General features: G+C 46.3%; 2 protein-coding genes across 2 annotated transcripts in view; one reads left to right on the forward strand and one right to left on the reverse strand.

The window, feature by feature from the left end:
• Positions 1-3,426: 3,426 nt before the first annotated feature.
• Positions 3,427-23,806, forward strand: part of NDUFAF1 (NADH:ubiquinone oxidoreductase complex assembly factor 1) — a 60,171-nt gene continuing 39,791 nt past the window's right edge. Inside the window, exon 1 of the mRNA XM_056545718.1 lies at positions 3,427-3,546. The gene's annotated coding sequence lies outside the window, so the exon portion shown is untranslated. The remainder of the gene's footprint in view (positions 3,547-23,806) is intronic.
• The window catches only part of RTF1 (RTF1 homolog, Paf1/RNA polymerase II complex component), a 32,092-nt gene continuing 20,303 nt past the window's right edge, over positions 12,018-23,806 (reverse strand). The window contains exons 13-18 of the mRNA XM_056545714.1: positions 23,476-23,597; positions 22,774-22,831; positions 21,169-21,246; positions 19,470-19,565; positions 19,246-19,357; positions 12,018-12,307 (exon numbers count right to left, since the gene is read on the reverse strand). Of these exons, the coding sequence (XP_056401689.1) occupies positions 12,201-12,307; positions 19,246-19,357; positions 19,470-19,565; positions 21,169-21,246; positions 22,774-22,831; positions 23,476-23,597 (573 nt within the window). The 3' untranslated portion in view covers positions 12,018-12,200. The remainder of the gene's footprint in view (positions 12,308-19,245; positions 19,358-19,469; positions 19,566-21,168; positions 21,247-22,773; positions 22,832-23,475; positions 23,598-23,806) is intronic.

Here is a 23,806-nt window from a genome sequence, read left to right on the forward strand (position 1 = left end):
AGCAATCTGCTGTTTGGAGCTCCGGCCCTATATCTCAGGGGTGCGCCACGACCCCTGTCCGAAGTGGAGGCCATCATGCCCCCTCCATATAGCTCTATGAGAGGGCTGTTCGGCAATCTTCGGCTCTCTCATAGAGCTATATGGAGGTAGCGCGGCGTCCTCCGCTTCGGAGTCGTGACGCGCTCCTGTGATATAGAGCCGGGGCTCCAAACAGGAGATTGCGGGGGGGCTCCCTTCACATAGGGGATACGTTTTTGTTTGTGATACTTGTCCTTTAAGATATAATTAAGAGACTAAAAATAGTGGGGGAGATTTATCAAAACCTGTGCAGAGGAAGAGTGGTGCAGTTGCCCATAGCAACCAATCAGATCGCTTCTTTCATTTTCCACAGGCCTCTAAAGAGGCCTGTGGAAAATGAAAGAAGCGATCTGATTGGTTGCTATGGGCAACTGCACCACTCTTCCTCTGCACAGGTTTTGATAAATCTCCCCAAGTGTGAATACTGATAAAGGAAGCTATTTGTTTATTTGCCAAAATGTGTATGTTTTAGTCCTTTGGCCTTTTTATGTCTCCTGCATTCTCGTAGTGACCGTAACACACAAGCCTGCCAACCATCTCTGCGCGTGAACCAGAAACAATGGTATTGGCCCCTAGTGAGGGAATTTATGGGGCTACTTTCTGCCAACTTCACGGTTGTTCATGGTTGGCCTATTAGGGTAAATTCCCACACGGCGTATTTGCTGCGTATTCGCTGCTGCGTATTTTATTTTCTCTGTTGAAGTCAATGGGTAGGAAAATACGCAGCACCAAATACGCAGCAAATACGCAGCAAAATACGCAGCAAAATACGCCGTGTGGGAACATACCCTTAAAGGATATCTGCAGCCCTAGACACTTATCCCCTATCCACAGGAGGGGGGGGGGGTCCAAACGCTGGGGCCCCCTCCATGTATCTCTATGGGAGAGGCGGAGATTCAGTGTTCGTGCATCCCCGAGAGGTCCTAGCACCGACATGTTCCGCCGGCGCTCTGCTGACTGGAAATATTCCATACGGAAATCTCACCATTTGTACATAGCCTACAGCTATGTTCACACGGCGGAAAATTTGCGGTTGGTCTGGGAAGACATTCTGCACTTTTGCTTCTTCCGCTGGTGCTAGGACCACTTGATAAAGCGATGTCTTCATAGGCGGTAACGCATTTCCAAGCGGAACCACAGAAAATCAATGGGAATTTCCAAGCGGAATTCTTCTGGAGGATCTACCTAGTGAACATGGCCTTAAAGGAGATCTGCAGCCCTAGACACTTATCCTGTAGATAGGGATACGTGTCTGATCCCCCCCGCGATCTCCTGTATGGGGCCCCGGCTCTACAGTGGCGGAGGCTTGTCGGCTGCAGCATGACGCCACACCCCCTCCATGTATCTTGATGGGAGAAGCAGAGATGCAGCGTTTGTGCATCCCAGCCTCTCCCATGGAGCTGTAGGGAGGGGGAATGTCGTCGACCTAAGTGAGGTTGACGACATGCGCATTAGCAGAGCTGTGGCAAAGCTAGGGCCCTGTAAAAGATTGCGGGGGATCCCAGCAGTCGGACCTCCCGCGATCAGACACTTATCCCCTATCCTGCGTCTATGGCTGCAGTTCTCCTTTACGGTACATTCACACGTGCAGATTTACAGTGTATTTTACGCTGCAGATCCACCGCTGAAGGACCTCTGTATGGTGCACTTAAGTATGCCTGCTCAGAGCGGCAATACGCCACTCCAAGCAGACAAACTGCGATGTGCGATTTGCCGCGCTTGCGCGGTGTACTCGCACACATCGCGGCCGTTTCCCCTGTTCAATTAGCTAGGCCGAGAACTGACGCGAAGTGCGAGTATACTGCGCATGCGCGTGGCGACTCGCACATCGTAGTGTGTCTGCTCGGAGCGGCGTATTGCCGCTCCGAGCAGGCACATATAAAGGCAGCATATAGGAGGTCCTTCGGCGGCGGATCCGCAGTGAAATACGCTGCGAAAATCCGCATGTCAGAAAGTACCCTTAAAGGGGTATTCCAGGCCAAAACTTTTTTTTATATATCAACTGGCTCCGGAAAGTTAAACAGATTTGTAAATTACTTCTATTAAAAAATCTTAATCCTTCCAATAGTTATTAGCTTCTGAAGTTGAGTTGTTGTTTTCTGTCTAACTGCTCTCTGATGACTCACGTCCCGGGAGCTGTGCAGTTCCTATGGGGATATTCTCCCATCATGCACAGCTCCCGGGACGTGACATCATCATTGAGCAGTTAGACAGAAAACTTCAGAAGCTAATAACTATTGGAAGGATTAAGATTTTTTTAATAGAAGTAATTTACAAATCTGTTTAACTTTCCGGAGCCAGATGATATATATATATATATATATATATATATATATATATATATATAAATAAAAAGGTTTTGCCTGGAATACCCCTTTAAGGAGCAGAATCTGCATCTAAATCCTTAGCAAATGGTCCATGTACAATCTGAAAACTAATACGAACACAAGGGTGAACTGTAAAATAAAGATATTTGTTACCACATCACGTTGAGGCATGGAGGATGGCCTGTGGATTCTCACTTTGGACTTGACACTGAAAAGCTGCAACAGATTACAAAACATGTGAAAGGGGACTCATAAGCCCCATTCACACACAAAATTATCAAGGAGAGTGGGGGAGATTTATCAAAACCTGTCCAGAGTAAAAGTTGCTGAGTTGCCCATAGCAACCAATCAGATCACTTCTTTCATTTTTGAAAAGGCCTCTGAAAAATGAAAGAAGCAATCTGATTGGTTGCAACTGGGCAACTTTTCCTCTGGACAGGTTTTGATAGATCTTTCCCAGTGTGTCACAGATTTGTCGCAAATTTACAAAGTAAACTGAACCTTCATAATACGCTACGCTACCGTATATATATATTAGGTCCAGATAAAAAAGTAAAGGTTCAGTTCACCATTAGCAGCATGCAGACCCACATCACCATGAACTCGGCACACCCTCCAGCGGAAGCCACGGATTGAACAAGGGCCGTGTTCCCAGGTACAACAGATGAGCACAAGAGAAAGGAAGATCCGGCTCCCAAGACTGGATAAAAGTTCGTAGCTTTAATGTATCATATTAAAATCCAACATAGGAAGAAAAAATATGGCTAAAATCACAAACGAAACGCACCAACGCGTTTCGACTTGTTAACAAGTCTTAATCATGATTAAGACTTGTTAACAAGTCGAAACGCTGTTTGGTCAATGTTTTTTTCATCAATTGATGCCAGAAAGTTAAACAGATTTGTAAATTACTTCTATCAAAAATCTTTACCCTTTCAGCACTTTTTAGCAGCTGTATGCTACAGCGGAAATTCTTTTCTTCTTTAATTTCTTTTTTTGTCTTGTCCACAGTGCTCTCTGCTGACACCTGATGCCCGTTTCAGGAACTGTCCAGAAAATCCCCATAGCAAACCTATGCTGCTCTGGACGCCCCCGGAGGAAACGAGTTTTACCGCGAAACAGTCGTTGGAGTTTGGCATAGGTATGGTTTGGCACCCATAGGCTATTGTTTTCTTAATGTTGTGTACTGTTCTTGTACTTGGATTACCGCTTGCACTTTATTTCTGTACTGTGCACTGCATCTAATGTTATTTCTAAAGGGGTTATCCAGGAAAAAACTTTTTTATATCAACTGGCTCCAGAAAGTTAAACAGATTTGTAAATTACTTCTATTAAAAAATCTTAATCCTTTCAGTACTTATGAGCTTCTGAAGTTTAGGTTGTTCTTTTCTGTCTAAGTAATCTCTGATGACACGTGTCTCGGGAACCGCCCAGTTTAGAAGCAAATCCCCAATAGCAAACCTCTTCTATACTGGGCGGTTCCCGAGACATGTGTCATCAGAAAGCACTTAGACAGAAAAGAACAACCTTAACTTCAGAAGCTCATAAGTACTGAAAGGATTAAGATTTTTTAATAGAAGTATTTTACAAATCTGTTTAACTTTCTGGAACCAGTTGATATATAAAGAAAACTTTTTTCCTGGAATACCCCTTTAAGTGTCTACTTTATATATGTACTTGATCATCTTATGTATTGTGCTGCCTCCCTACCTATATCCTGTATGTTACTGGTGCTATTCTATGTGTTCTATGTAATTGTTTTAAATATCTTTTTAACCTGGTATTTGTTTAAATAAATATTATTTCTATTTTTGGCCTATATTTCAGTATCTGGTGCATTTTTTGTAGGTGTTGTCTGGACAGTTCTTGACACAGACAGAGGTGTCAGCAGTGAGCACTGTGGACAAGACAAAAAAGAAATTCAAAAATAATAGAATTTCCTCTGTAGCATACAGCTGCTAATAAGTACTGAAAGGATTAAGATTTTTAAATAGAAGTAATTTACAAATCTGCTTAACTTTCTGGCACCAGTTCCTAAAAAAAAAAAAAAAGTATTACACCGGAGTACCCCTTTAAAGGCGTTGTATACAGCAGTGCTTCAGAAGAAGATCATTGCACTATGCACTGCACAATTCCAGTGCCCAGGTTGATATTTCAGCAACAGTTTTGGGCATGGTGACACTGATCAGAGACCAAGTAAGTTCAGACCCTTAGATGCCATGGTCAATAGTGACCATGGCATCTAAGATGTTTAAAAGTGGAAAAAGCTTTGGCAACCTCACATCATGATCAGTGGGCCGATGCTTTGATATTGGTAGACGGGGGCTTTACAAAGGCCTCTCTAGCATTTTAGGCCAGAAGTCTGGCCTAGAAATGCTTTGGAATACTAGGAGTATAATTTCTTAAAGGAGTAGTCCGGAAAAATGACTTATCCCCTATCCACATGATAGGGGATAAGTAGCTGATCATGGGGGGTCCGACCGCTGGGGCCTTCCGAGATCGCCGGATGGGACCCTGGTACTCTCAAAGAGGCTCCATTCATTTCTATGAGTGCTGATGATGCCCGAGAGCTATACCCTGGTCTTTTCGGCGCTCCCATAGGAGTAAATGCAGCACGTGCTCCTCACTGAGCGTCGGGTCCCGTCCCAGTGATCGTGCGGGGGTGGGGTGGGGGGTCTGTTGCCTCAGTGGTTGGACCCCCCCCCTCAATCAGTTACTATAGTTATTTTTCGCTGGAGATCTCCTTAAATAATGGTGTCTTTGAAGTGATTTTTTTGGTTTACCTGTATGAAATTTATTAAAAAAGGCGCAGGTTGTATGGTAATTTAGGCGCAAGTCCACCTACCTTACCTAACTCGTTGCCGTAAGCGCTTCGTCTAAGGCAACAAAATTCTGGCGTAAAAATGCATCATGCAAAAATTTGCACCCGAATGCAAAAAAAAAAAAAAAAGTGCAGTTGATAAATACATTGCTGTTGCCCAAAAAGTTCAACTACAACACTTTTACCAAAAGAACTGACAGCTACACCATGTGAAAAGGCGAAACACAGTTTTTACGCGTTTTGCGCCTAATAAAAGACGACAAAGGTGCTCGACCGCTAATGATAAATTTCCCCCTATTGTATATAAAAGAGGTATAGAAGCGATCAGTGGTTCCCCCCCTAGTGTACAATTTAATTAAAAAGCCCCTTAAAAATAAATGAATGAATAAATTAATAGATTAATTAATTAAAATAAAATGTATAAATACATTTAATAAATTTAATTAATAAATACATTAATTAATATTTAATTAATGAATCAGACAAACAACTGAGTGGGGTCCAGCTTCCATTCAATTCAAACAGAGTAACATACCGTAAATATGCAACTAGTGCCCCCTAGTGGCAGGTGCCAGCAGCCTTTCCAGGAAACTTCAGGGCAATGCAGAACATAACTCAGTCTTCCTCTAACATCAGCTGTTGCAAAACTACAACTCCGGGCAACAGCTGGAGGCACCCTGCTTTAAATGTCAAGTTAATGTTTACTAAATCTTTATGCAGTTGTATTAGTAAAATGTAAATTTTCTTAATATTAAAAAAACCAAAACTGTAGATTCTAATTTCTTATGGGCAGAGAGCGGCTGCTTTCATTGCTCATTTGTTTTCATTATTATAATTTTTTTTTTTTCTGGGGGTGGGGGCACTTGTGCACCACAGAGCCCCACCACAAGTCAAGTGTGAAAAGTTTGATAAATGATTGATGGATAAGGATGGATGATGATGGATGATTGGAGGATGATGATAGATGCATAATGATGGATGATTGGAGGATGAGGATGATGGATGAATGATTGATGGATGATTAGAGGATGAGGATGATGGATGAATGATTGATGGATGGATGATTAGAGGATGATGGATGAATGATTGAAGGATAATGATGGATGATAATGGATGAATGAATGATTGATAGATAGATAGATGATGGTTGACGATGGATGATCGGAGGATGACAAATGATGGATGAATGATTGATGGATGATGATGAATAATTGAAGGATAATGATGGATGATTGGAGGATGATTATGGATGAACGATTGATGGATAATTGATTGAAGGATGGAGATTAGAGAGGAGTGAACTTACAATAAATTTGATTCGTCACGAACTTCTCGGCTCGGCAGTTGACGACTTTTCCTGCATAAATGAGTTCAGCTTTCCGGTGCTCCTGTGGGCTGGAAAAGGTGGATACGGTCCTAGGAGACTCTTTCCTAGGACTGTATCCACCTTTTCCAGCCCACCGGAGCACCTGAAGGCTGAACTAATTTACGCAAGATAAGTCATCAACTGCCGAGCCGAGAAGTTCGTGACGAATCGAATTTACTGTAAGTTCGCTCATCTCTAATGGTGATGATGGATGAATAATTGAAGGATAATGATGGATTATGTTGATGATAATGATGGATGATGTTGATCATGATGGATGAATAATTGAAGAATGATGATGATGATTAAATGTTTACATATTTGGCGCAGTGTTCTCTTGGTTATATGTTCCACTAATAGTTTGATGCACTTTTTGGCATCAGTGTTCAGAAGGGAAATTAGGAAATAACTTTTACATTGGTTTGGGTCCTTTCCCCCTTTTTTTTTTTTAGGTGATGGATGATTGGTTGATGATGATGATAGGTTGATGGATAAATGGGAGGAATGGAGTGGGGTGGGATGGTAGTGGATGGATGTATGATTGGTGGATGATGATGAATAAACGAATGATTGATGGATGAAGATGTATGAATGATAAATGGTTGGTGGATGATGATAAATAGATAATGATGAATGGGTAGTTGGTGGATAATGATGAATGGTGGATGATAAAGAATAGTTGGTGGATGATGGTGGATGATAATGATGAATGGTTGGTGGAAGATGAAAAAGGGTTGGATGATGAATGGGCAATTGGTGGATTATGACGAGTGGTGATGGATGATAACGATTAATGGTTTGTGGATGATGAATGGGTAAATGATGGTGGATAACGAGTGGTGGATGATGCATTTTTTTTTTTTTTTATTTGGCGCAGAGTTCTCTCACAGATTACGCCTGGATCCTCGACAAAACGTTCCGCTAATAGTTTGGCGTCAGTGTTCAGAAGGGAAATTAAGAAATAACCTGCAAGCTCCATGTCAAAATATCCACTGTCCAGAGCTGACCTAGAGTAGAAGACGATGATTCTCTATGACAATACATAGAGATGAGCGAAGTAATTCGATGAGGCTCGGCGGTGGCTGACTTTAGGACTCTCCTAAGACTGTCTCCACCTTTTCCAGCCCACTGTAGCACCTGAAAGGTAACCTAATTTATGCAAGCTAAAGTCAGCAACCGCTGAGCCGCGAGGTTCGTGCCGAATCAAAATTACTGTAACTTCGCTCATCTCTAACGATACACTATATTAGACACAAAACAGGTGATCTTGCTCTCCTACCTCTTTGTAGCATACCGCCAGAAGCAACAGCAGCTTTGAGGACATTATAAAGCAGTACTAAGCAGTCTAATCCAGCAGCATCTCAGTTTGTGTTTCTAACCTCTTCCTCTTTCCATAAACTTTTTATGGGCTGTGTAATCTCTCTAATAAGCTATATTACAGAGTTTCTTTCATTTTTCTTTTTCAAACTAAAACAGAGGACTGGAGTTCCACTTTAAAATCAGAAATACTATTTCATAGAACGGTGAGCCCAGGTTGGGAACAGATAGCAAAAAAAAAAAAACAAACTGATAGAATGAAGGGGGCTGTGGAGCTAGGTCAATGTCCCTCAACACATCGCTCTCCAACATGCCTACCATGGGGGCAAATAGAGACCCCCCTCAAAATAACATAACAAAAGGGACTGTGGAGCTAGGTTAGTAGTCCCCCAACCCATCGCTCTTCAGCTGCAGCAGAACTACAACTCCCAGCATGCCCAAGCTGTGGGACGAATAGACACCCACCTCAAACTACTAGAACGAAGAGGCTGTGGAGTTAGACCAGAGGTCCCACCCCCCCCAGCTATAGCAAAACTACAACTCCCAGTATGCCCTGACAGCCTTCGGCTGTCAGGGCATGCTGGGAATTGTAGTTTTGCAGCAACTTAGAGAGCCACAGATTGTAGATCACCGTTTCCCAACCAGTCTGCCTCCAGCGGTTGCTGCAGATCAGCTCTGGCCAACCCAGTTGTGCAGCACAGTGCTGTCATCTACCCGCTGTATCCTGATTATTGTGCGAATCAATGCATTCCTACGGGAGGAGTCTAGCCAAGCGTGAATACACGAGAAAACAAAGGTCACCAGAAGGTTGATAACCCCATTATTTTCCAGCGAACATCAGACTAAAAAAGCACAAATACCGTCCGCGATTGTAAAATAATCAGCTGGTTATCAGACAATTTAGGCCTACGAGTCCCTATCACATGCTCCCCAGGTTCTCTTTTACATTAAAGTGGTACTCCAAATTTATTCAAATCAGCCAGTGCCAAAAAGTTATACAGATTTGTAAATTACTTCTATTTAAAAATCATAATCCTTCCAGTACTTAGCTGCTGTATGTTCCAGAGGAAGTTGTGTAGTTCTTTGCTGTCTTACCACAGTGCTCTCTGCTGACACCTCTGTCTGTGTTTTTAATCAGTACCATTTTTGTTTTGATGGGATTTTTTGATCGCTTTTTATTAGGATTTTTTTTTATGGTGTATGAAGTGACCAAAAATGCACCATTTTGGACTTTGGCTTTTTTAATTTTTTAATTTAATTTTTTTCTTTGTGTGCCATCGACCGTGCGGTTTAGCTAACCCTATATTTTAATAGTTTGGACACAAGCACACAGCGGTACCACATATTTTAAATGGGAAAAGGGGGGGGGGGCGATTTAAACTTTCAATAGGGAGGAGGTTAATTCACTTTTGTTAACTTTTTTTCTTCCTTTTAGCCCCCATAGGGGGCTACAGCATGCAATCTTTTGATTGCATACACTGCTCAATGCTATGCCATAGCAAAGGCTAGGAGCAGGCAAACTCCAACTGACGAGGAGGCAGACGAGGACCCTTCCATTGTTCACTCAGATGATCGGGACCCGCGATGTCGCTGTGGATGTCCCGATCAGCTCCACTGAGCTACTGGCACCCGCATTTTAGACGCCGCGATCAAAGGGTTAATGCCGTGGGTCCTGGCTGCCCGTAGCAACCGGGACCCACCGGGACCCACCGGGTTTAACCAGTTCTCATCTCGTGAGAATGGTTTAAATCGCGTTAACGGGACCAGGGAGCACAGGTATGCCCTTGGTCCTTCAGTACCAGGATGCGAGGGCGTACCTGTACGCCCTTGGTCCTGGTGGGATTAAAGGGGTATTCCAGGAAAAAAAACAAAAAAACTTCTTTTTATATATCAACTGGAAAGTTAAACAGATTTGTAAATTACTTCTATTAAAAAATCTTAATCCTTTCAGTACTTATGAGCTTCTGAAGTTAAGGTTGTTCTTTTCTGTCTAAGTAATCTCTGATGACACGTGTCTCGGGAAACGCCCAGTTTAGAAGCAAATTCCCATAGCAAACCTCTTCTAAACTGGGCGGTTCCCGAGACACATGTCATCAGAGATTACTTAGACAGAAAAGAACAACCTAAACTTCAGAAGCTCATAAGTACTGAAATGATTAAGATTTTTTTATAGAAGTAATTTACAAATCTGTTTAACTTTCTGGAGCCAGTTGATTATATATATATATATATATATAAAAAGTTTTTTCCTGGATAACCCCTTTAAGGGAGTACTGTCGAGCACACTACATGTATCTGTATGTGAGAGCCGGAGATAGCCAAATGCTGTATCTACTGCTCTCCCTTGGAAACACATTGTGTCGTGTGTGTGTGTGTGTGTGGGGGGGGGGGGGGGGTCAACACGCTCAGTTCATGCCAGGGTCCCGTGCAGGAGATCGTGGGGGGGGTCCAACCGCTTGGACCTTTGAATAATAAATATCTATATCTATCTATATCTCTATCCCTACGTGGATTATCTGAAAGCTTGAAACACATTTGCATGAAAAGAAAAGGTTGGACAGGGGAGCTTTAAACCAATGAAACAGTTTTATTGTAAACCCTGAGACACAGACATTGAACAGTTCTTGCTCAAATATCTGGAAATACTCTTCAAGATCATCATTTCCATGTCTATACATAATCATCATCATCCTCCTCCTATAAAACATAAAGTGGATTCTAATAGTCTTAAAATGTAATAGGCATAGTGTATCTGCTATAAAACACTGCAGAATGCTTCCAGTTTCAGATGAGCAGATACAACATACTTCTCTGTGTCTCTATTACAGCTTTAAAGAGGAACTCCGCTTCAGAGCGGGCACCGTGTGCGGATAACCGTCGAGGGCGGCACATAGCAGTGGCGGACAGGCTCCTCTATTTATTTCTATGGGAAAGCCAGAAAGAGCATTCGTGTAAGTCTGTCTCTCCCATAGAGAAGCACGGAGGGGAGTGTCAGCCACCGCTTCATGCTGGGTTTGACTTGCATGTAGAGAGCAGAGGTGACGAGCAGGAGATCGCGCAGGGTCCCAGTGATCGGAACCGTACACGTTGTAGTGGTCTAAAAACTGTGACCCCCCTTCCCAGAGGTTGCAAAACTACAACTCCAAGCATGCTTGGAGTTTAAGTGTTGCAACATCTTTGGGGGGCATGGCTGTCCAGGCATGCTAGGAGTTGCATTTTTGCAATATCTGGAGGGCCACAGTTTGGAAACCACTGCATTAAAGGATAATTCTGGAATGGCAAAACACGTATCCCCTAACCTAAGGAGAGGAAATAGGTGTCAGATCCCGTGGGGTCCGACTGCTGGGACCCCGGCTGTCCTCCTAAATGGAGCATTTCGACCTTCGCACGAAGCGGCAGCAAACACGCCCGATCCATGCAGCTGTATGGGAGAGGTGCAGATTCCCGAGTGCAGTGCTCCGCCTCTCCCATAGAGGGGGCGTGTTGGAGCCAGGGCTTACCCCCTATCCTTAGGATAAAGAATACATTTTGTTATCCCGGAGTTCTCCTTTAAGCTTCACTACAACACTCAGTTGCGACAATGCAGATCGGTACAGACACACTCACAGATATATCTGAACACGAAATTTTTAAGAACATTCATTTAATGAGATTTTTTTCCTTTTTCAGTTGTAGTTACTTATTTACAGCTTGTAGAATTGTGAACAGCCAAAAAAAAAAAAAAGAAAACATGAAGATAGCTGAAGAAAGGGAGAAAAAAAAAATATTAAAATAAATGTGGTGCCATGTTCTTCAGAAATCTTTCCTTAGAAGAAAGTGCAGGGTACTGGTAAAACATGAAACCAAGTAATCTTGTGTAGAAACCCATAGGGTGCTTACACAGTCCATTATATATATATTTTTTTTGTTTTTCTGTTTTATTTTTTGCACAGCAGATCTCCAAAATATCTTCTAACACTGCAGCTTTAAGAGATCAGGTTTAAAAAAAATATATAAAATAAAAAAAACTGGAGACAACTCAAGTCACAAATCCACAAAAAATTAAATAAAATAAAAAATTCATAATAATAATATGGGCAAAAAAAATAAAAGAAGAAAAGACATGATGGACAGGTATATACAGTTTATTTACATGTAGTTTTTTTTAGGATGGTACAAAGTCTTCTCTTCCTTTTTGCTGCTCCGGTCTGGTGAAGACAAAAACAAACCCCAAAAAAAGTAATAATGGAGAAATAAAAAACCTGATGTAACACGATGGAACATGCAAGGTCTGGAGCAGCGGCCCAGACTCTTAGATCAGTCCTCTTCTTTTCTTGTAGTCCTCCAAGTTTAAAGATCTTCTTGGCGCTCCATCCTTGGAGGGGGGAGCTTTGGAAGAGATGGAGAGTGACTTGGATTCTGCAACAAGGATATAAAATCTCTTTATTTGACATTATAGAGATGTTCACTCTTAACTATAGGATGCAATTTTTTTGGTTACAATGTTGGCGTTACAGCCTGCACAAGTGTTTTCCAACCAGGATGCCTTCAGCTGTTAAACTACTGTTGGGGACCCCCGTGATCTTGCAAGTCACACCCCGTTAAAATCAGTCCCTGGAGCGTGTTCGCTCTGGGTCTGATTACTGTCGATCACGGGGCCGGAGCGTTGTGACGTCAAGGCTCCGCCCTGTGTGACGTCACACTCCGCCCCTCAATGCAAGCCTATGGGAGGGGGCGGAGCCTTGACGTCACAACGCTCCGGCCACGTGATCGACAGTAATCAGACCCGGAGCGAACACGCTCCGGGGACTGATTTTAATGGGGTGCAAGATCAAGGATAGGGGATAAGATGTCTAAGCGCCGGAGTACCCCTTTAAAGGGGCTGTCCGGCAACAAACAACTGTGCATTGGTGTCAAAATGTAAAATAAATCAACTTACTAATATAGTGTTATTATCTAAAGTGAACCACTCATTCATTTCAGCTTGGGTTTCTTTCTGTAAGCTGTGACGTCACGTCACAGCCTGAGCAGCCACTCAGTCCCTCCTCCCTTTCCCTAGTGTCAGCACTGCAACTGTCATTAGGCAGGAGAGGCACAGACCTACAAGGCTTATAAACCTGATGATAGCTGAGGCTTATAAACCTGCTGCTCCATCTAATCAGGTCTCTCCTTCACATTACTGTGGCAGGCTGGGGAGGAGGGGCAGAGCTAATTCTCAGGCTGTGACGTGATGTTGCAGGAAGAAATCAAAGCTAAAATTAATGATCTGTTCACTTTGGATAATGCCATTATATTCGTAAGTTGCAGTATTATACATTTTGACATCATATACAGGTTGCTTCTGTAGCTGGACAACCCCTGGCCTGGCCCCCTAGTCCACTGGTCAGCACTGTGTGCGCACTTCTGGGGTCGGCCACGCCTCCTTGTGATGTCACACCACGCCCACTTAATACAAGACCATTGGGGGGCGGCCAGTGGCCTACCGCTTTAGGGGTTGTCTGGCTACAGAAACAACCTGTAAATGATGTCATGGCCAGTGAAGTACCCCTTTAAATTTTTTATGGTGTAGCACTGCTGCGTAAACCAACCAATCCCGACACCTAGAATAGATTCCAGGTAGGGGAACAAAACCCCTTTAAAGTGAACCCTCCCTTAAAACATCACTTTTATTGTGGATTGTTTTAAAATCACAAACTTATAAGGAAACCTAATGGTTAAAAACCCAGCAGCTTTGTCACACTCCTATAACACATGGACTTCCAACTGAAAGTCTATTAGTGCTGGTAAGCACACTGCTGATAGTAAAACCGTAAATGCACTGCCTCCCCTACATGTTTTGTGACACCAGTCACGTCATCAGGGGTATCTGAGATCAGGCGCTCGTCCACTGCCAGAGCCAGAGATCTGCTTCCCAATTCTCCACTCCCGGAATATGGATCGCTGAGATGGAGGGAACTCTAGTCTCAGCCCAGAGCAGAATCCTGGAGACCGCCGACATCGCTGAGCGACTGCGCGTGCCGCCCTGGTGATTGATATACGCCACCGCCGTGGAATTGTCCGACTGGACTCGAACAGGAAGACCCTGTAGGAGCCTCTCCCAAGGGAGAAGGCACAGAGCTCCAGAAGAGTGATGGGGAGGCGAGCCTCCTGAGAGGACCAGCAACCCTGGACCGTTAGGAACCGAAACACACCTCACCAACCCAGTAGACTTGCAGCGGTCATGACAACCTGTCAGTGAAGGGGGAGAAAGGAGAAGGAGGGGAGAGTATAGCCACCACAGAAGAGACCGGCGAATGGAGGGGGGCAGAAAAATCTGGCGATCCAGGGTGGATGGGGACTTGTCCCATCAGGCCAGGATGGCCAGCTGGAGAGGGCAACGCCGGAACTGGGCAAAAGGAACTGCCTCCTTGGCTGTCACCACCCAGTCCTTCCATGCAGAAGCAAATCGGAAGAGGAGAGAGGCACCGTAAACTAAGGACACCCTCCCATAGGGAGCGCTGCTTGTCCAGCAAAAGACAAACTCGGCCACTGTCGTTTCGACGGGAAGACAAGGGACTGAGTGGGAGAAAGGTTGGACTTCTTGTTGATCACCCATCTGAAGCCGGACAGAGTCTGTACCAATGAAGGCTCTTCAAGTTTTGGTAACGGGACGGAGCTTTGATCAAAAAGGTCGTCCAGGTAAGGAAGAACTAAGATTCCCCCCGAGCCCATGACCTTGGTGAACACCCTGGGAGCCGTGGCTAGGCCAAAAGGAAGAGCCACGAACTGGAAATGACCCGCAGGGAAGGAAAAGCAAAGAAATCGCTGTTGGGCGGGGAAAATGGGGATGTGCAGTTAAGCATCCCGGTTATCCACTGAGGAAAGAAACTCCCCTGATCTATGGACATCTATGGAACAGGTGGCGGTTGAGCAGTTTGAGGTCCAGAATGGGGCAGGAAGAGCTCCCTCTCTTTGGGACGACAAAGATTGGAGTAGAACCCCGAAAAACGCTCCCCTGGAGGAACTGGAACAATCACTCCCTGAGCGAGGAGGGTACGTAAAGAGACCTAAAAGGCCTCCACAAAAGAAGGGGAACGAGGAGGGTGGGATGGAAAGAAACGATCCCGCGGGAAAAGAAGCGAACTCTATATGGTAACCATCGGCTACAACGTCTCAAACCCAAGAGTCCTGAACCTGCACTAGCCAAACATCCCAGAAAAGAGACAGACGCCCTCCCACCCAAAAATAGGACAAGGGTGGCGGTGTCCCTTCAGGAGGTTTACGATTAACGGACATGGCCGCAAAATCGCCCAAACTGTTGTCTGACTTCCAGGAAGGGCGCGCCTTGAAGGAGGGAGCTTAGCGCGACTGGGAGAGAGAGCTGCTTGAGAGGATGACCCGAGGCAAACCGAAAGGGCCGAAAGTAAGCAGACTTCCAACGGGGAGCATAGCGGCGAGGTTTGTTCTGCGGCAGCAGAAGAACTTTTAACTTAAGTTGCTTTGGAAATGATCTCATCCAGGCGCTTCCCAAAGAGCAGAGTACAGGAGAAAGGCAATTCAGTTAGGAATTCTTCGAAGCAGCATCTGCATCCCACACCTTCAGCCACATGGATGGACAAATCGCCACCAAGTTACCTGAGGCAAAGGCCGTACATTGGGCGGACTCCAGAGCTGTCGAACAGAGGAACTCACCAGCCTGAGAGAGTTGACCAGCGAGGTCCGCCAAGTCCTCCCAAGGGGCGCCTGACAGGATGCCTTGGCACAGTTGAGAGGCCCAAACTGAAACAGCCTTGGACACGCAGGCGGAAGCAAAGGTAGGTAGCAAAGACAAATCTGCCACTTCAAAGGCAAACTTGCCAAGTTCTCAATCTTCTTGTCCACCGGATCCTTAAAGAACGCTGCGTCCGCTAGAGGCAGAGTAGTACACTTGGACAGGTGAGAAACCGGAGGATCTGCTGATCCTGAGAGGAGAAACTGAGCTTGAATCTTCTTAGTCCCCTGAAATCATTGTCCGGATGCTTCCAAGCCGCGCCATCAAGGTGTCAAATTCCGCATGAGAACTGAAAACCTTGGGGGAACGTCGAGCGCGACGAAAATAAACTTCTGGATCAGGATCTGAAGTTCTTCGGTCCTCCAGATGAAAAATGTCCCCGATGGCTGACAACAAGCTGTCCACCATTTCAGACACGGGGTTGGTCCTCATGACCCGAGGTGAATTCTGACCAGTCATCCGCTACTTCCCCTGGATAGTGGGAGCATGCGGAGGTAGCCTAAGACTGAGGCGTATTCAACCTGGAATGAGGATTTGCAGACCTGGGATGGTCACCGGGGGGAGCGGCCCCTAGAGTGGGGGCACTGCCGGCGAGCTAGGGAAGAAGAGCGTGATTTACCGGAAGAATGTCGATCCAGATTACACGACTCTGGAGAAGAGCCTGACAAAATCACTTTGGGGCAATTGTGAAAGCGCAGGAAGTGGGGGTCAGGAGAGACTGAGCAGGACTCCAAGGCAGAGGCCACTGATCTGCAGACCCTAGCCAGGAGGGGTGGACACCGCATGTTCCAGGGGGACATCCTGAGAAGCAGGCACAGGAGGGATGGTGCGCGTGGTGGAACAGGTGGATTCAGTGAACCACCAGGTATTTTGGTCCTGGAGCTGAGAAGCAGACTGTAGCTGTCATGTGTCCGGAGATAAAGAGGCAGGCAGGCAGCAGCTGAGATGATATGGCCCGCAGAGCAGGAAAGAGGGGAGAAGCAAGCTGCACCAACCAGGGGGCATGGCCTCCACACCCAGATGGACCCCATTGGAGGAGGAGAGGGAGGAGAACAGAAGCTGATCCCCCAAAGCTAGGAGAATAGTGACCCCCAATGCGTGCGCCGATAGACTATTGGCCGGCAGCAGGAGGACGACAGTTTCGGGAAAGGCGAAGGGGAGAACTGCCCCGCGATCTCCGGAGTCCCAACACTCCAGATATAAAGACCGGAGCCTGCATCCTTGCCCCCTATAACAATTAAGAAAAAATGAATGAAAAATCCCCCTGGGGCCCCAGTATGGGGCCCGCTAAAGCAAGGAAAGAAAGATGAAGGTGGGGGTGAAAGAGGGAAAGATACTCACCCAGTGACCAGCACATACTCACCTAAGATGTTTTCAGCCAACTATGGTCACCTGCGTCATGTCATGGCTGAGACAGCGGGACGAGCGGGGAAGGGGTTAACTGTGCATACTCTATGCCCCGTGCCCCTTAGCCGCATATGGGGGAAAAGGTAGCGCCATGCTCCTGAACCCCCACCTAAAAACAAGGAAATAAAAAAAAAAAAAGGACAAAAGAACCTACAACAGGCCCTAGCTATAAAATAAAAAAGAAGACCAGGTCTGGAGAACTCCAGACCTGTGTCTGCCTCCTACTGACACTAAGCTAAAACCGATTAGCTCAGGGTCAGTAGGCGGGGTATATCCTTGCAGGAGGGGACGACTTTCTTATGTATACCTAGTGTCAGCAAGTTATACCCACGGTCTCTGTGTCCCCCAATGGAGCCGACCGAGAAAAAGCTATTTTTAGAACCACATTCAGTGACAAAGCCTAAGGCCGGATTCACACAAGGATTACAGGGACGCATTTTTTTGCATCTGTGTTATGGCTTTAAATTTGGACCTGACCGGGCAGAACTGCGAGTTGGGGGTCGGGAGTTGTAGTCATCATACAGATTTTAAAAAAAATAAAATAAAATGCAACGCACTGCACTCGTGAAAATAATTCTAAAGGGACCGTCCACAGGAGTGGATTACCTGCGGAATTACCGCAGATTATTTGTTGCGGAAAAGAAGATACGCTGCCGAAATTCTGCAGGTAATCCACCTGTGTGAACGTACCCCAAGGGTCTGTTGTCAAGTGCCTATTTTTTTTTGCTGCAGAATTTGCTGCCCATTGACTTCAATGAGTAGGAAAATTATCTACAGCAAATCTGTAGCAGAAAATACGCACGTGTGAAAGCCTCCATATTAGGAATCGACTGATTATCGGTATGGCCGATAATCACGATTTGGGGCATTATCGGTATCGGCAATTATCTTGCCGATAAGCCAATAATGCCCCGCCCCCCCGCACCGCGACCGCCACCCCCTCGACCCGCCGCACCGCACCCCCGACCCACCGCACCGCGTCGCACCCCCCACCGTGATGCTAGGCGGTATACCGGTATGGATTTTTGCCCATACCGCTATACCGGTCGGGCCCCTCCCCCACCCTTCGAGTCAATAAAAAAATTAAACTTACCCGTAATGGGGGTGGTCCGGGCCATCCATCCTTCCTTCCTTCGTGTAGTGTCCGGCGGCATTCCGGGTGAAGAGTGAACCGGTCCGGGCTGTACTCCACTCCGGGCAGGCTCCGGCCTAGTACGCTGCATAGACGCCGCTACGCCGTGACATCAGGTGAGTCGCTGCGCACGGGCGTCACTGCGCAGCGGCGTCTATGCAGCGTACAAGGCCGGAGCCTGCCCGGAGTGGAGAAGATGACCGCCGGAGAAGAAGGACAGCCCGAACCGGTTCACTCTTCACCCGGAACGCCCCCGGACACTACATGAACGATGGATGGATAGCCCGGACCACCCTGACAGGTAGGGGAGAGAAGCGGGCGGCGGCGGCGGCCTATGGCCCCGCAAAAGCCACGGCAGATCATTGATTTAAAGCGCCCGCTTTAAATCAATGATCTGCAGCAGTGTCGCAGGGGGTTAAATAGCCGATAACTTATACCGGAATATCGGTATAAGTTATCGGCTATCGGCCCTAACCTCCACCGATTATCGGTATCGGCCCTAAAAAAACGATATCGGTCGATCCCTACTCCATATTGCTCGAGCCTTAACGTAACACTTTAACAAAAAACAACTTTTGATAAGATCAGCATGCAAAGAGTTGATTGCACCATGTCACACTTTTGAGACCCCCCTGCGATGGCGGTTTACTAGTCGACCACGCCACGCTCGTGATGTCACGGCCACGCCCCCTCAATGCAAGTCACGCCCCTCCCATCGACTTGCATTGAGGGGGCGTGGAGGGAAAGTCATGAGCCTCTGGCGCGGCACCTGATGCTCTAAATGAGCGTCAGGTGAAGCAGGAGAGATTGCCGAGGTCCCCAGAGGCGGGACCCCCTCGATCAGACCTCTTATCCCCTATCCTTTGGATAGGGCAGTGGTCTTCAACCTGCGGACCTCCGGATGTTTCAAAACTACAACTCCCAACATGCCCGGACAGCCGATGGCTGTCCGGGCATGCTGGGAGTTGTAGTTTTGCAACATCTGGAGGTCCGCAGGTTGAAGACCACTGGGATAGGGGATAAGATGTCTGGGGGTACTAGAACCTCTTTACAACACTGTACAATTACCTGAACTGGGGACTTGCAGATCAATCTTAACATCAAAGTCGTGCACTTTAAATAAGTCTTCTGACAGGTCGCTGGTAGACTTCGTGTTGCCGTCTTTATCTTTGCTTTGATTCTGGAAAATAAAAAATAAATTAGGAAAAATGATTTCCTCCTCAGATCTGCTCCGCTATGTGTCGCTTTATATACTGGAGTATAAATATAATAAACAGGAGGTACAATCTTACCGTTGCTTTATCTTTAGTAGGGTCTGGGTTTCCAGTCGATCCATACTTAGCATTTAACTGAGCCATGATGGCGGCCTGTACTGCCGGGTCCCTGGACTGCAAATACAAATAAAAAAAAAACATTGAGAATTCACGAAAGGAAACTACACAAAACAAATAATAAAAAAAAGTGTCCCAGCTATGAATAATAATGCTAATAATAATAATGCTAATAATAATAATACTACTACATCTTATCCTTTACCCAAAGCATAGGGGATAAGATGTCTGATCGCAGGCATCCGGCTGCTGGGGCCCCCCCACGAAAAGCCACAGTGGTAGTGACTACACAGCCACACATCCTCGTGCCACCAAGCCCATCCATTCATGTCTATGGGAGGGGGCATGGCTGCCGACACGCCCCCTCCCATAGACATGAGGGGCATGGCTGTGATGTCACAATCACAGCCTCCGGCTCCAAGCATTCTAGACAAAATGTTCAGAACGCTGGAGTACCCCTTTAAAGAGTACCTGTCACCAAATTAAAGTTTTAATATAGTGTTCCTTGTGTAATTAGCAGACACTTTCCCATTCACTTTCTTTTTAAAATGATCAACAAATATGTTTAAGATGTAATAGAAAAAAAAAACGGTCCACTAGGTGGCTCTGTTCTGTTCCCTGCCACAATTAATACAGTGAGTTTGGTCTTCTGCCAGGCCGGGAGGAGACCAAACTCAGGAAGTGCTTCTCTGCACTGAGCTTGATTGACAGCTGCACAGAAAGTGAAAGCTCCACAGATTCTCATAGAAAGCTGCACAGACTGACAGATGAAGGAGAGCCTCACTGATAGCAACACCAGACTGAAACATGTACAGAGCCTGAGGTCTTCTATTCATCACAGCACTGCAACCATGTGAGGGCGGAAGTTGTCACCCCGGCAGGCTTCAGTGATGTCATGCCTGCTGGGAAACGCCCACTTTCTCCTGCTGGGAAATTACACTATGCGAGCAAGAAGAAAGGTAAGAACCACAGCTTTTTAAAGCTCTGAAATAGTTTTTAAAAGGGGTACTCCAGCGCTTAGACATCTTATCCCCTATCCAAAGGATAGGGGATAAGATGCCTGATTGCAGGGGTCCCGCCACTGGGGACCCCCGTGATCTTCCACGCCGCACCCCGTTAGAATCAGTCCCTGGAGCGCGTTCGCTCCGGGTCCGATTACTGGAGATCACGGGGACGGAGCATAGTGACGTCACGGCTCTGCCCCCTCAATGCAAGCCTATGGGAGGGGGCGTGACAGCTGTCACGCCCCCTCCCATAGGCTTGCATTGAGGGGGCAGAGCGTGACGTCACACAGGGGCAGAGCCGTGACGTCACTATGCTCAGTCCTCATGGTCGAGAACGACTCCGCCTGAGGACCTCCAGCGGTTCCGGAAGCCGCTAAAGGTGGGTGCTGCATGGTAGATCCCAGGGGTCCCCAGTGATCTGACATCTTATCCCCTATCCTTTGAATAGGGGATAAGATGTCTAGGGGCAGAGTATCCCTTTAAGGGTTGGAGGGGTGTTAGGAGTAGTTAGGGAACATAAACTGTTCTCAACTACCTCAGGCTATTTGGTGACAGGTACATTAAATGCTTCAAATAATATGAAAGATAAACGGGGAACATTTTAAAATTTGGTTGCTTCCAGAGGAAGGGATGAAAAAGAAAGCTGGAACACTTACATTGGACACCATAGTAGGTTTGCATTGTCTTCTGGTGAACGGATCCATCTGCTGCTGCTTCATGCTCTGACTCTCCGCCTATAGAAACAAAGTACAGCTCCACATTACCATCTGCGGCATAACACATAGAAGGGCCTTTAGGGATCTTGCATTTTATACGTTTTTGAACCCCCAACCAGTCAAAAGTTTAGACATTTCTTTAACTCCCTAGATGACACGCAGCGTACATGTACCCGGCACACAGGTGATCAGGCTAAGATGGCTGTTGCCATCCGCGATAACGGCGAACATCAGCGATCATGCAGCTGTCTGCTATTAACCCATTAGATGTCATGATCAATACGGATCACTGTATCTAAAGAATCTGCCTGGCCTTGTGAGACTCATTGGACGATCTGCAGTGCAATTTCTGGGGTTTGACGAATCAAGATGGCGGCCAGAGGTCTCCTTACCTCTTTGATGCCGCTCTGCTGCAATCTAGGTGTATGGTCTGGCAGCCTATACAAGTGGATCACAGATCAGTGCTCTGCATGAACGGTAGAAATCTTTTTTTAATGATGGTCTGCCCCAAAACCTTACTGGGAGTGCTTGGAGATGTAGTTTCACAACAGCTGGAGGCACCCTGGTTGGGAAACTCTGGTCTAAATATCCCTGTGCGGGGACACACTGCAGCTATATCCCTGCACCACTGAACAGATATCCCTGCGCCTGTGTACTTCTCTGGTGTCTGTTCATTATTGGAGGAGACAGGCTGGGGGGGGAGGAGAAGTAAGAGGGGGCGTGTTTGCATTGATGAGGAGGGTGGGGAGCAGAGGGGGTGCGGGCTGGGCTACAACTGTGATGAATCGAAAGGCACTGTGGGAGAATGGAAGCTCCATGAACCAGGAAGTAACGATCTTTCAGTGGGGATTTGGAACGGTTCCGAACGCCAGAACCGGCAGCTTGTGATGTCATAACCCCGCCCCCTCACGATGTCACGCCCACCCCCTTAATGCATGTCTATGGGAGGGGGCGTGACGGCTGTCACTCCCATAGACTTGCAATGAGGGGGCTGGGCATGACATCACGAGCTCCTGGCGCCAGCTACAGTTTGTTCCAAATGCTGAGCAGTGGAGTACCCCTTTAACACTTCCAGTACTTATCAGCTGCAGTATATTACAGAGAAATTTGTGACTTTCTCTTCTGTCTGACCACAGTGCTCTCTGCTGACACCTCTGTCCATCTCAGGAACTGTCCAGAGGGGATTTGCTTCTAATCTGGACAGTTCCTCACATGGACAGAGGTGGCAGCAGAGAGCACTGTGGTCAGACTGGAAAAAACTATACAACTTTCTCAGAAGTATACAGCAGCTGATAAATACTGGAAGGATTAAGATTTTCAAATAGAAGTAATTTACAAATTTGTTTAACTTTCTGGCACCAGTTGATTTGAAAACATTTGTTATCTACTTGTTTCCACGGGAGTTCCCCTTTAATGAATAGCATTTCTAGACCCCCGCTAGTCCAGCGCTCAGTTATCCAATGACAGTGTTCATTAGAATAGGAGTTGTCAGAAGATAATGTCAGGAAGTCTACGAAGTCTTATGAGTCTCTAATGTGAACTCACCACTAGGGCTTTCTCAGACTCCACTATGTTCCATTCTCTGTTCCGCTGATTAATGTAGCTATAAAAAAATAATAAAAAAAAAATTATTAATAATAAAAAATAAAAAAAACACACTGGTTAAGAAAGTAGACATACAAATTTGGTAACATTCTTAAAGGGGTATTCCGCCCCTGGCATCTTATCCCCTATCCAAAGGATAAGGGATAAGATGTTAGATCGCCGGGGTTCCGCTGATGGGGACCCCGGGGATCGCCGCTGCAGCACCCCGCCATCATTACTGCACAGAGCAAGTTCGCTCTGCACGTAATGACGGGCAATACAGGGGCCGGAGCATCATTACATCACGGCTCCGCCCCTCACGACATCACGGCCCGTCCCCTTAATGCAAGTCTATGGCAGGGGGCGTGACGACCGCCACGCCCCCTCCCATAGACTTGTATTGAGGGGGGCGGGGAGTGACGTCACGAGGGGCGGAGCCGTGACATAACGATGCTCCGGCCCCTGTATTGCCCGTCATTACGTGCAGAGCGAACTCTCTCTGTTCAGTAATGATAGCGGGGTCCCCAGCAGCGGGACCCCGGTGATCTGACATCTTATCCCCTATCCTTTGGATAGGGGATAAGATGTCTAGGGGCGGAGTACCCCTTTAAGACAGTTCTGATAAATGGGACCACATTGCAATACAGCCGACTCATGCCATACCTAATAGCAGAAATATTCTTTGTCCGCTGGCGATCCAGAGCTTCTGCCCTTTCCTCCAATTCATTCAGCTGGTCTTGAATCTGTTTTGCCCGATCCTGCTCTCCAGCTTCCTCGGCCATGGCCTAAATAAACGGCAAGTAGTTCTATGATTTAGTAGTATACATCTGAATGCCGACAATAGGAATCAAGTCAACACATTGTGAAAAGCCCTAACACACAGACCTAGAAGGCTCCTCTCAATGATCTCTTGATCACATAACCTTAAAAGGGGTACTCCCCTGGAAATTTTTTATTTATTTATTTTAAATCAACAACTGGTGCCAGAAAGTTG

Source organism: Hyla sarda, chromosome 11 (assembly GCF_029499605.1).
Source record: "Hyla sarda isolate aHylSar1 chromosome 11, aHylSar1.hap1, whole genome shotgun sequence".
NCBI lineage: Eukaryota > Metazoa > Chordata > Amphibia > Anura > Hylidae > Hyla > Hyla sarda.